At 36.9% G+C, this 13,895-nt stretch overlaps 1 protein-coding gene across 2 annotated transcripts in view; it reads left to right on the forward strand.

Moving 5' to 3' along the window:
• The first annotated feature begins 2,266 nt into the window (after positions 1-2,266).
• The window catches only part of MARCHF1 (membrane associated ring-CH-type finger 1), a 90,421-nt gene continuing 78,792 nt past the window's right edge, over positions 2,267-13,895 (forward strand). The window contains exons 1-2 of one of the 2 annotated variants that reach the window (XM_017873945.1): positions 2,333-2,577; positions 2,855-3,622. In XM_017873945.1, the coding sequence (XP_017729434.1) occupies positions 2,387-2,577; positions 2,855-3,622 (959 nt within the window). In that variant the 5' untranslated portion in view covers positions 2,333-2,386. Of the gene's footprint in view, positions 2,578-2,854; positions 3,623-13,895 lie in introns of both variants that reach the window. The other variant, XM_017873944.1, reaches the window with a different exon arrangement.

Below are 13,895 nucleotides of genomic sequence, written 5' to 3' on the forward strand. Positions count from 1 at the left end.
GTTGCATTCCATGGCTCTGTGTGTCTGTTTTTATACCAATGCCATGCTCTTTTGACTACTATGACTTTGTAGTACATTTTGAAGTCAAGTAGTGTGATGCCTCTAGCTTAGTTCTTTTTGCTGAACATCGCTTTGGTTATTTTGGCTCTTTTGTGGTTCTGTGTGAATTTGAGTATTGTTTTTTCTATTTCTTCAAATAGTTTCCTTGATATTTTGGTAGGGTTTGCATTGAAACTGTAGATGGCTTTGGATAGTATGGTCATTTCAACAATATTAATTCTTCCATTTCGTGAGCACAGAATCTTTTCATTTTTTAATTCCTCTTCAATTTCTCTCATTACTGTTTTGTAGTTTTCATTGTAGAGATCTTTCACCTTCTTAGTTAAATTTATTCTTATGTGGGGTTTTTTTTGGTCGCCATTATAAATGTGATTTCTCTTTTGATTTCTTTCTCATCTACTTTGTTTCACCAGGGTTTGAAAATACTATTGACTTTTGTATGTTGATGTGTATCCTGCAAATTTACTCAATCTGTTTATCAGTTCTAAGAGTTTTTTTGGTGGTGTCTTAACAAATGGTTTCCTCTACCTTGAATATTTTTAATCTTTTTTAATAATTCCTATTTGCCTTTTAAGATTAGCTGAATTGTTACCTCCTTATTAATTTCCTGTAACTAGTGTCATAGGGATCCCCCCCACCTCCCGGGACCTAACCTGCTGCAACATGGCACCATTTTGAGAGGAGAGCCACTACCAGCATACATCATGACCTGGGACTCAGTAGTCTCTGCATCTGCATTTCCCTGGGGCTTTTTCATCTTATAGTTCTAGAAGTTAGAAGCCAAATAGGGATCCCACTGGGCTAAAATCAACATGTTGGTAGGGCTGAATTCCTTCTGGAAACTCTAGAACTCATTTCTAGCCTTTTTAAGCTTCCCCATGCCACCTTCCTCGGGGTTCCCCTTTTTTCACCTTGAAAGCCATCAGTGTAGTATCTTCCCTCCTTTCTTACCTCTATTCATATTCTTCATCTTCTCTCTCTGACCTTAACTCTACTGCCTCCCTCTCATAAGGATCCTAATGATTGTATTGGGTTTACCAGTATATTTTGCATAAATCTCCTCAACTCAAGATAGTTAACTTAATCACATCTGCAGAGTCCCTTTTACCATAAAAGGTAAAATATTTACTATCCAAAGATTAGGATGTTGAGATCTTTGGGGGACCATTATTTAGCCTACTATACCTTCTCTTCAAATATTATCTGATCTCTTGAGTTAGCATTTGTTCCTCATTCTCTGGATTTCAGAATAGTGATTATATATTTCTAATATGAGAATTTTTAGAATGACTTTGAAATTGGGGTAATGTTTCTACCTTTACTGTTATTTTCTTGGTGATGAAATTGTGTATTTCATCTATGCAGTCAAGTAGGCCTGAATCTGGACCCAGATCTCCACAGATAGTGGAGAGAAATACCTGGTCCAGATCTCAGGTTTACCACCTATTATTGAGAAGCAGCACCAATTTTTCAGTTTTTTCAACTGTAACATGTATGTAGTGATAGTATTTACTACAAAGATTTATTGTGAGTATTAATGAATATATGGAAATGACTTAGAACTGTCATAAGCACATATTATTCACTCAAAACTGTTGTTATTATTACTTTCCACTTGTGAGATTATTGTAGGATTAAAGAGACAGTAAATAAAGTTACAGCACAATGTCTGGAACACAGAAAATTATCCCTACACTCTAGGTTTTTATTTATCATCATAATCTATATTAAACACAACAGGTTAAAGTCAAATAGAATGAAGAAAATATTGTCTTTCAAAGGTAGGACTTTAGTGAAATGCACTCAACTTTATGCTAATAATCTGATGTTTCAGGCTTTTTCTCAGACTTAGTGTGGTTATAGGGTTAAAGATATAAAAGGTCAATAGTGTTGCAAGGGATATATTTTATTAGTTTCATTAATGAAATTTTAATAGCAATAAATTCAGGCTTTTAAATGTTACAAAGTATTTTCAAATCTTATCTCATGGGGCCTTGATGTTAGCTTCAGAAAGTATCTAACAACCTAATGGCTATTTGATTAGACTCCTCAGACTGTTAATATCCTTGTCACAGAATAGTTCTTTAGTCCTTATGTCGTAGGATCTTCAAGTATTATTCATTTGTTTCCAAAGCAAATTGAGCTATTTCACTCAAATGATTACAGTAAATAGAATAGAAACTTGTGGAATCATCTTCCTCTCTCGTAAATGAAGTAACAGCGAAATAGCACAGCGTCTCAGCTGTTCCAGGTTCCTCAAATAAGTTTTACTTTTGCAAAACGAACCTCTAACTTCCTATATTCTCTGTTCTGCATTATAAGCAACATGACCAGCAGCCACGTTTGTTGTAATTTTTTAAATATGTGGAAAAAAAGCAAGATATCAACCATGTATTACCTTAACCAAGATGCCAAATTATCTAACTTGTTTCTCCAGGCAAGCAGCCCAACAACAGGGACAGCTCCCAGGAGCCAGTCAAGGTTGTCTGTCTGTCCATCCACTCAGGACATCTGCAGGTAAGTGCTGAACAAATTATCTTAATCAATATTCTTTGGATCAATATTTGTGTTCTTGTTTTTTGTTCTGAGAATGTGTGTCTCTTGCTTCTGCTTTACATGGTCCATAGAAAATTTATACTGGCTATTTTTTTTTCCATTCAGTTCATTTTCTTCAATTGTTCTTTATTTATCTATTTCTGGTCCATGCTGTCATTTTCATCATTCTCTCTCTCTATTTTTCCATGGTTTTCCTCTCCATTCCCATTTCCCATCCTTTGCCTGCTGCTCTGTCTAGATCTGCCATCTTGCATGACATGTCAGAAGAGTCGTTTGAGTATTGCACCCCTGTCATGGTGCTGAGCCCTGCTAGGAAGGAGTCTGGTAAGAAATCAGTAAAACAAAGACCTAGGAGGAGGAGAAAAGCCTCTGAGAGATATGAGCATGCTGCAGAAGAACAAATAAGAGGAAGAAAAAATGACTTTCACCTTCAAATCTCAAGCCCCAGATGGAGGGAGCTGTACACAGATTCTTCAGATTCATCTTCCACAGATGAGAGTCGTTGGATTCAGGCAAAAAGAAGAGCCCAGGTTAAATTCAGACTGTCAAGAAGAAGGAGGAGAGATAATAATAAGCCATGTGAAAACTTAGCTGGGTCTTACACTCCTAATGGAATTGAGCTTGTTGACCTGGGATCCAAAGGTAAAGAGCAACAAGAGCTGATCGAATGTGAGAGCTGCTCTTTAAGTCTCCGCAGAGGAAAAGGTCCAGGGTGCCAAGAATGCAGCACTTCTCTGACTCAAGGATCCTCTGAAATTAAGAGATCCTCAAGGAATCATGAGAAGAGCAAAGGTAGATATCACCACAGAGATCCTCAGCTCTTGCAAAGTCTTAGGAAAAATGAAATAATAAAGAAGACATTTTCCGAAACAGATTCCAGCACTGAAATGCTGGGAGTTCCAGAAGGCGGCAAGGACATGAATGATGCAGGGCTCCAGGTGAATAACTCTGTTCGGAAGCCTCCTGCCACCTATGACGATGGGTCTGATAATTTAGAAGTATGCAGGTCAGTCACTGTAGAGAAAGACTTGATGTCATCCAAATATGGTTCTTTTTGCATTGAGTTAGGTGCATGTTTGACACCTACCCTCAAAACTTTAACATTTATTTACACTGTTCTTTTTCTGATTGGATATAAAAGGAGAAAAGGTGGGTATGAAAAGAATAATGCAGATACAAACATGGGTTTGAAAGCTGTTACCAAGTGCAATTAGATATCCCCTTCCTTTTAACTGAATAATGATTTATCCTGGTAAGGGGGCCGACTCACTCATTCTAGTTAGGACAGTAATAGTGGGGAATTAAGAGTGAGACAGTAATAGTGGGGGAATTAAGAGTGAGACTGTGTGAAATGTTAGACTTTTCAATGCAAATTTGGTGAACTGCTGGCATCCTGACAGAAAGATATTCAAGGCTTGAGTTCTTTAAGGTCAGATTTTTGTATCAGAAAATAATCTTCTCTGCAGTTGGCTTTAATTTGTTCTCCAATTGTCTGACTCAGCAGGGTAATTGAAGATTCAAAGGACACAGAAACAGGTCAGGGACATATCAGTGGGGTTGCAAGAGCCTGTAGGGAAGGGGACCACATTAACTTTACTGATAAACATATACTGAAAGGTTTCAGCATGTGGATATTTTTTAGCTCTGAGACAGTTTTCTTGCTCTTTTTAACCCAACAGCATACATTTTCAAAATAACCTTACATAAAAAGAATTATAGGAATATCCATGCTAGTGTGCATAAATGAAACAATTTCAAACAAAACAATATATTTTTACATTTTCATATTATACCTATTCATTTAAGCTGTTTAGATTCTGTAAGGGAGCAAATGAAGATTTTCACTGCGCAATACTTGGTATGTTTTGCTTTGTTTTTGTAAAAGCAGAAGTTACTTCATAAAATATATATGCATGTTCATGTGAATTATATGACCCAGAGAAGTTTGCTCATGTCCATTCAGGGAAGGAATGAGAAGAGTTAAACTCTACATGTGAATAATATAAGAATGGTTTGTTTCTCTGAAAGTTTTATCAGATAGTCATTCATAAAATCCTCATCATTTATGTGTTCAAGCATCTATTATGTATTGGGCTTTATTCTAGAGGTTGAAGATATTTTAGTGAATAAGATTTGTTTAGTCTCTAATATCTTACAGCTTATAGTTTAATGTGGAACAGAGACCCAAAACAAATTAATTTACAGTTGATATATAATTATAATCATGATAAGAACTATGAAAGCACATAGCAAGGAAACTTAACCTATTGTGGGAGATGAGACAAAAACTCCCAGTTTTTGTAAGTGACAAGCAGGCTAAGACTCAAAGGATGATGGGAACTGATCAGGAAAGAAGCAGGGAAGACCATCCAAACAGAGGCTGCCACTAGCAGGAAGCAAGAGGTGGGAAGGAGCTTGGCAATTCAGGGAACATAAAGCTTGCTGTTGCAGCTAGGTTGTGGTGAATGGGGGGATGGGTGGTAGAGAGAAGGATGGAGAAGTGGAGAGGGGTCAACTGTACAGGGCCATGTGAAATGTGCTAAAGGACTTAAAGGAAATTTACAAAGAAACTGTCACCATGTAATTTATCTATAAATGTAAATTTCTTATAATCTGTTGATTATGTTTTATATGTATCTTTGCTGAAAAGTTAGGGGATGGACTAAACCATTCTTTCTAGTCTGAATGGAGAATTTCCCACTTGCAACCATCTGTTTTCATTCCCTAAATCTAGCTTCCAACATAATCTAATGAAATACAGTCGAAGAAGCTAGTTGTAGGATTAATGGTAATTGGAGAGAAAAAGTACCATTAAATTTAATGTAAAATTTAATGTAAATTTTAATTTTAATTAAAATTAAAATTGTAATTAAAGTCATAATGACTGGTTCTCCTAACTTAAAAGCACTACTCTGAAGAAACATTTTCAGACAGGATATTGAACTTAGACTTCTATTAATGAAAGTGAGATAGATGAGTCTATAGGTATTATTGCCTGCTAGAGATTACCATCAAAATGTATCAACTAAGCAAATGCTACGGGCAGCATATTATAGTAGATGCTGAGGATACGAAGTAGCAAAAGACCTGATTCTTCCCTTAAGTGGCTTATTATTTAAGTGGCAGAGATTGAACACATACTCAAAAAAAAAAAAGTGTATAAGATAGTACAGGATGAATGTAAGAAGAGGAATACTGCAGGATTTGAAGAAAGAAGATTTGCTGAGATCTGGGATGATCTAGAAAACCCCAAAAGAGGGACTGGGGCTGAGAAAAATAGAATTTACATTAGACCTCAAGGCAGGGAAAATATTAGCACGACAGGGATGGAATACTGACACCTGAATTTATGAATTCTGCATGAACTTATATGACTAGGTTGGAAAGTTTGCATACATTGATAAAAAATAATTCTTTAAAATAAGACATTTTGAAGAAAACTTACATATTCAGAGTTGTTTATTCATACATATGTGTGTATGTGTATATATATGTATGTGTATATATATTTATGTATGTGTGTGTATATATATACAGAAAGACCTTTTCTAAATAAAATAGGCTTAATGAAGTCACACATACAGTATAGTCACCAGTGTCTCTGATAAAGGAACCTAGATTTAGGAGATGGAAGTATCCTGCATGTTGAGTAGAGTACTAGGACAATAATGGATAAGGAAAGGGAAGAACAAATGGCAATTTAGCATTCCACCAAGTGAATGGGTACAATCTCAGAGTTTAGATTTGATGAGAACCTAAGATAGAGGAGTCAAGGATGACTCCAAATCTTGGAACTTGGGACGACAGTAAATGTTGATGTTAATGAAAAGAGGCAGAAGACAGAGGTAAGTTGATTTAGGAAAGACGTAGTGAGTTCAATTACAGGCAAGCTATTTGTGGTTACAATGACATTCCAGGGTCAGCTGTCCAGCAGACAATATGAGACATGCTCTTGAACTGCAGAAGAGCAGTCAGAGTTGGTCATGTATAATTTTTCAATAATTAGTGGACTCTACACAGCCTGACACAAAACAATGGCATGTGTGCATTTTTTAACACAATGTGTTAGCACAGGATGCTAAAGATATTAAACATTGAAAATCTATTCAAGGTCAGGAAGGACATACAGATTTGGGAATCATTCTCAAGGAGGTAGCAGTGATGCCTGGAAAGTGAATTTAATCACTATAAAAGATCTTGTGTAGGAGAAAAGATACATATGATCTCTGGAAATGGATACAGCCTGAGCACCAGGGTCTTCTATGTAGGCAAAACAGTAACCCCTGAGAGAAGCAGCAATTGCCTGTGAACTCACACTCTCAGACATGCAGTCTCATGTCTGACTAGCAGGAGCAGTCTCAGCCACAACCACAAAAAGAAAGAAGTTCGTAAGCCTTCCTTTTCTGTTCCTGGCATCTGGTCCCCACATGCACACTCTATTCTGTTTCCCTCCTTCATCACAGCCTTTTTCAGAGAAAGTATCTCTATCAGCTCATTATATCTTAGAGGCAATTTAACTCATCATGCTATTATGCCCACAGTTATTTCCATAGTACAGTGGAAAAGTATTTGCTTTTTTAAAAAAGGAATTGCCTTTAATTAAAAAGGTAAACAAGCATGAATCAGATCATGTTAGCCCATGATTGAAACTTTTTTGTGGCCTGTAAATTGCCCTCAGTGGAAGGTGCAAAATCTTTAATATTTACAAGTCCTTGTTGATCACTCTATCAGATCTGCCTCTCTAGCTCCACCACCCATCATTAACCATGACTTTTTCATGCTGGTCTGTTTCCAATTCCCTGAAAGCATTCAGGCCTACCCCTTTCAGGACCTGGAGCGGCTTTACCTTACCTCCTCGGCTCTTCTCCAGAGAAATTCCTATTGTTTCTCAGTTTAAATGCCATTTCTTTATGAACAGCTTCCTGACCTCCTAACCAACACTCAGGTCCCCTAGCAGTCACTTCCATAGCATAACTTTTAATTGCTAAAATATAGGCATTATGATTATTAACTGTGTCAAATTTGTTCACTGCAAAATCCAAAGTACCTGGAACAATGCCTGGCAGATAGCACATTCTCAACACACAGTTTTTGAATGAATAGCTTTAGGGAAAATGTGCTTTTCTAAGGGAATAATTCTTAGGATGGAAAATCATAGCACTGTATGTTGGATTGCCTCACCTGCTATAGAGCCAACACGGAAAGAATACTCTGCACCAGCAGTTCTAAAACTTTAGTGAACATCAGTGTCAACTGGAGGGCTTGTTAAAATGCAGATTCCTGAACCCACCCTTAGAGTTTCTGATGCCCTTACTCTGGGGTAAGGCTCATGAACTTGTATTTTTAAAATGTTCCCAGGTGATTCTGAAGCTTCTGATGCAAGAACCACACTTTGAGAAACACTAATCTATGCTACAAAGCATTCCCATGCTTTAGATAGGAAGAAAAAGGAGAGAAAAAAAATCTAAAGAATGTATTTGAAAAGCCGAATGTCTGTAGTTTTTTATCATATTCCCTTGAATGATGACACAAAGCATGACTAGGTTCCATTCCTGTACTTCACATTGTTGGACCAATATAGCATGGGTTATGTCACCAAAACCATAGTCTGGCAAAGTCCCACCTCTGCCAGGAACTCAAATGTCATGGTTTGGTTATTGCTTCCATTCAAATCCACTTCCTCATTTCAACTACTGCCATTTCTATCAGTGAGTCCACAAATTTCCTGGATTTTCCATTTTTGATCTTATTCCTTCCATATTGGATGTGTCCAGTCTCCAACAAAATACTGTCGTTTCTTCCTCCAGATATTGGTGTCTGATCTGTGCTTTCTTTCTCAATTCCAGTGTTCCATTCCAGTCCTTCCTTACACTTTCCGTCTCCACCACATCCACTTTTTAGCCCACTAGCTGTTTTGTTAAGTACTTTTCTAATGGGATAAAATCAACAGAAATCAATTCAAATGAGCTTAAACAAGAAAGGGGTATGTTAACCACACGAACAGTAAAACAAAGTATACAGATGGCTTCGGGAACTCCAGAAACAATGTGGTTCTCTCACTCTCTCTCTCCTTCTCTGTGAGGAGTCATTTCCTCCAACTGCAGGCAAATTTCCTATATTTAGAAGAGGGAAGAGATAGTCTGGCCAGAGGTAGCCTCAGGCTTATATTTTATCAGCAGTGGCCTAACAGAAAAGAGAAATGTTCTTTTCAAGCACTTACACATGAAATCCCAGGGAAGGCATATAATTAGCCTGCCCTGGGTCACATACCCATCTTTGAGTCAATCACTGTCACCAGGAACATGGGTTATTGTGCTTGGACCAAGTCCTTGAATGGAAAAGCTGGATTTAAAATGTAGCCATCGGCAACCCCTCCAAATCTTATGAATTGGGAAAAGGAAATTTCAACAGCAAAAAGAACTGGAGTAGTACCAGAAGAAGTGAAAAAAGAATTATGAGCAAGAAAAATAAGTGAAACAAAACAGTAATGCTCAACTACACCACCACTAAATGTAGTTCTTTCCCTCTTAAATGGCTCACTCCTCGTCACCAAATGCTCATATTTAGACATGCTTCAATATGCACTTCGTTTTTATCCTCCTTTGTAAAGGTTTTCTAAGCTAGTCTGGTCCACAGTGATCTTTTCTTTCTTGGAAATCTCATAATTCTTCTAGTCAGTGTCATATATTCTCTACTTTTATGTATGTTAGCTCTCTTTTCCCTATAGAAAAAGTTCCTTGAGCATAGGAGTCCTGTCTTACGTCTGTTTTGTGCCCTTCACAATACTCAGAACAATTCAGGCAGTGCTCAAACAGACCTTTTGGGGCAGCTTCCTAATCAGTGAATGCTAAGAGAATAGACTTGCAGAAACCATGGAGACAATAATGGGAATTTGGTGTTACAGGGTAAAACAAGTAAGGAACATTGAATTCCACTAATGGTTTCTTTAAAAGAGGAAGAGCCCAAAGGTAAGTGATAACTCCTGGGAATGTTCTAGCTCCAGCTTGGGTTGGATGGTGAATTTGAGGTTACGCTTTGTACCATTATGCTATAGCTTTCATATATGTTATGCATATTCTCATTTTTTTAATTACACTTTAAGTTCTGGGATACATGTGCAGAACGTGCAGGTTTGTTACATAGGTGTACACATGCCATGGTGGTTTGCTGCACCCATCAACCTGTCATCTACATTAGGTATTTCTTCTAATGCCATCCTCCCCTCGCCCCCCACCCTGCCACAGGCCCTGGTGTGTGATGTTCCCCTCTCTATCCTTGTATTCTAATTGTTCAGCTCCCACTTATGAGTGAGAACGTGTGGTGTTTAGTTTTCTGTTCCTGTGTTAGTTTGCTGAGAATGATGGTTTCCAGCTTCATCCATGTCCCTGCTAGGGACATGAACTCATCCTTTTTTATGGCTTCATAATATTCCATGGTGCGTATGTACCACGTTTTCTTTTCCCAGTCTCTCATTGATGGGCATTTGGGTTGGTTCCAACTCTTTGCTATTGTGAACAGTGCTACAATAAGCATACATGTTAATGTGTCTTGATAGTAGAATGATTTATAATCCTTTGGGTATATACCCAGTAATGGGATTGCTGGGTCAAATGATATTTCAGGTTCTAAATCCTTGAGGAATCTCCACACTGTCTTCCACAGTGTTTGAACTAATTTACACTCCCACCAACAGTGTAAAAGCGTTCCTATTTCTCCACATCCTCTCCAGCATCTGTTGTTTCCTGACTTTTTAATGATTGCCATTCTAACTGGTGTGAGATGGTATCTCATTGTGGTTTTGATTTGCATTTCTTTAATGAACAGTGATTATGAGCTTTATTTCATGTTTGTTGGCTGCATAAATCTCTTATTTTGAGAAGTGTCTGTTTATATCCTTCGCCTACTTTCTGATAGGATTGTTTGTTTGTTCTTGTAAATTTGCTTAAGTTCTTTGTAGATTCTGGGTATCAGCTCATTTTTTAATTAAGAAATTGTGCCTAAAGCAAACCCTTCTAGCTCTATCATCATATCTGTGTTTTTATTTATTTATCCATTTATATAGCAAATAACTATTTATTTTTTAATTCATTCTGTGTCAAGACAATGTCTTAGAAGCTGGAAATAGACAGTAATGGTGTCATCCTTTATGAACTTATATTTCAGTTGCTAAGACAAGTAATTAAACAGGTAAAAGTTAAAAAAAAATCTGTGAATGAAACTAAAGGAACAACTTTCATCTACTAGGGCATTTCCCTGAGGAAGTAATAACTATGGAGAAATCCAAATGAGAAGTAAGAGTAAGCCAAGCAAAGAGGAAGGGGTAACCTGTTCCAGGAAAATGATATGGCATGTCTGAACACCCAGAGATGAGTGAGACATGGTATTCAAGGATTTCAATGTAGCCTAGTAGAGAGCCAGGGAGTGGAGGTGGGGGAATCAAATCATGGAGTTCCTTATCAACCATAGTTAGGAATTTGGACTTTATTCTAACAACAAAAATAAAGTTTCTGCAGGCCTTTAAAGCAAAAGGATGACACTATCAGACTTGTGTTTTGGAAAATCACTTAGGCTGCTGTTGGAAAATAGATTGGTGGATGCAAGACCAAAGACAAAAGAAATCAATTAGAAAGCCATGGCTGTGTCCCAAGGAAGAGAGGACAGTGGCTGTGAGAATAAAAAGAGGTGGATGAATTTTAAAAAATTTTTGAAACTAAATCAAGCAAGATTTGGTCACAAATTACGTACATATAATCGACTCTCAGGTTTGTGATTTAGAACACTGGGTAGGTAACCACACCATTTACTATCAAAAGCGAACATTGTTTGAGAGAGAGATTTAAAAGGGAAGGATGAATTCAGTTTGGGACGTGGTAGTTTGAGGTGCAAGACAAATATCCAAAGAGAGATATTCAGGAGGGAGATATAGGAAAGGTCTAGAGTTCGGAGGTGAGATCTTGATTTAGATTAAGATGAGGAAGTCTTGAGTAGCTAGGTGGTGACTGTCAAGATCCCCCATGGGAATTCTGTAAACTGAGATGTGGTCTTGAAGAACTCTGTGACTAGCAACGTTTAATATTCCCTGGGAAGGGGAAATAAGCCAACGGAGGGAAGGAACAGAACAGCCAAAAAGGCAGACAGAAACTGAGGAGTCTGTAAAGAAAAGAGAGAGTATGAAAAGTGGAGGGAGAGGTAAATTCAGAGGCCATTTTGTTTTGTTTTAATTTAGGGGACCCTTGAGTCAAACAGAGAGTGGTTGAAGATTTGGAAAATTGAGAGGCTCAGTTCTTTATTAAATTCCCACAGAGAAGGTAGGAAGGTATAGGACCTAAAGTGGAAAGATTGGCCATGGAAGGGAAAATAGATATGACTTTGTTTGCAATAGAAGTAAAAGAGAAAATTAAAATGTGGATATATGCAGGTCTATAGATTTTAAACGTTTCCATTTGATGGCCTTCTAAGGTCATCTGTTCAGAGTAAGGGAGTTGGTTGCAAGATCAAACATCCAGTGAAGTTTCAAATAAACTACAAAGAATTTTTCATTGGGACGTACTCATGCTAAAGAAGTATTCATTGTTTATCTGAAATTCAAATTTAACTAGGCTGGGCATCCTGTATGTTTTTGCTAAGTCCAGCAATGCTAAACATAGTAAAATAGATAAACATGGGTGAAAGCCCTGTCGAGGTTGGTAACTAAGGGTTTATGGAAGCACAAACTGCAAGAAGTGTAATTTACCTCTGCAATACATCATTCAAATGCAGATACAACCAAGCAAGGCAGCTGAACATGAATCTAGGGGAGTGGTATCATAAAACATTTAGATTTCCTGTTTCCCCAGTTTCATGTGTGTATCTTCAGATGAACCTAAAATTTAATAACAAAGAAAAATGTGCAATATAAATACAATTTTTGAGTAAAATTATATTTTAATGAGTAGCTTTGCTCTCAACATTTATTTAGACAAAAAAATTACACTTCCCTTCACCTTAATCTTTCAGGCAATTTAGTCATTGGGAAGACTGAGTTTATAGAGTCACGCATCGTCTAGGTCAATTTCCCATTGGTTCTTGGCAAACCCTTGGAACAGTAGCACACGTTATCATCTATCACATCCTTGAACATAGTGTTTCCTGGGGCAGCCTTTTTCTTTTCAGAGTCTCTAAATGTGAGAAAGTTCTTTGTCACATTTAATATTTAATATCCAATATTTAATCAGTCAGACTCATATTTTCTACCTGTTGGTCCTAGATTTATATTCACTCAGTAATAGATTTTTTTCAGCTTTTGTTACTTATTCTGTTACTTCTCCCTATTATTTTTTCTGTACAAAAATAGACTGACATTCTATTGTCAAAGTCTGTTCTACAGGTGAAAGATAAGCTGTTCGGTCTTCAGTATTCAGGTGAGAAAGGTTACACTAAGCAACCTAATGAAGCATTCATTTCTAAGAGGTAACAGACTCTTAAAGTTCAGATTTATTCTCTTATGTTTTTGCCTTTGTTTTGCTAAGTCTTGTCAGAACAAAGACCAACCATTCTCCTGTTGATTTGAATAAAATCTGAGTTGGTAGGAAATATAGGTGTGAACTTTGTTGGTAACCTGCCAAAGCTGAGTTACTTGGGACTACTCAACGTAGAGTCAGGAGGTCTTGCTTCCAACTTTTCTTTCTACTTGGAGTGGTCAGACTTGAAAAAGGTAAAATGCTCTCTCTTTATTTATAGGATCATAAAACGAGAAAAATGGTATGTGCTTTGCAAATGAATACATTACTAGCATAATTCAATGTTTTCAAACTAATTTATTTCCTTACTTTTTATCACTGCAGTTGTCAGTAGCTATTCAGATATACCCTATGATACTGTGCTTTACAGAGTAAGCATTTCTCCAACAAAGAAAAGAAAAATTTTTTATGACACCACATTTTATGTTATAAATGTTTAGTATTATTTTATACAGCATTTTAGCTCAGTAATTTGTACTTTGAATGGATAAGAAATGAATTAAGACACTGACGCACACACACAACTTATGAAAAATAACTTGAAAAAATTGTAGAAATGGCATTTTGTCTTTTCTTTATGTATTTTAAGGATATGCCTTGTTCTTAGCAGGTTTGTTTTTTTTTTTTTCTGGTTGTTTTCAGTTTGGGAGATAATCTTTCCAGGGATGAAATGACAGTATCATCAATAATACTGATTATCTTGACTGGCAAATTATCTTACATGACCAAAACCAAATGGATTGATTAATTAGTTTCTAATTTAGCTAAACATGTCACTCC

This window comes from Rhinopithecus bieti, unplaced genomic scaffold, assembly GCF_001698545.2.
Source record: "Rhinopithecus bieti isolate Rb0 unplaced genomic scaffold, ASM169854v2 scaffold_5260, whole genome shotgun sequence".
Lineage (NCBI taxonomy): Eukaryota > Metazoa > Chordata > Mammalia > Primates > Cercopithecidae > Rhinopithecus > Rhinopithecus bieti.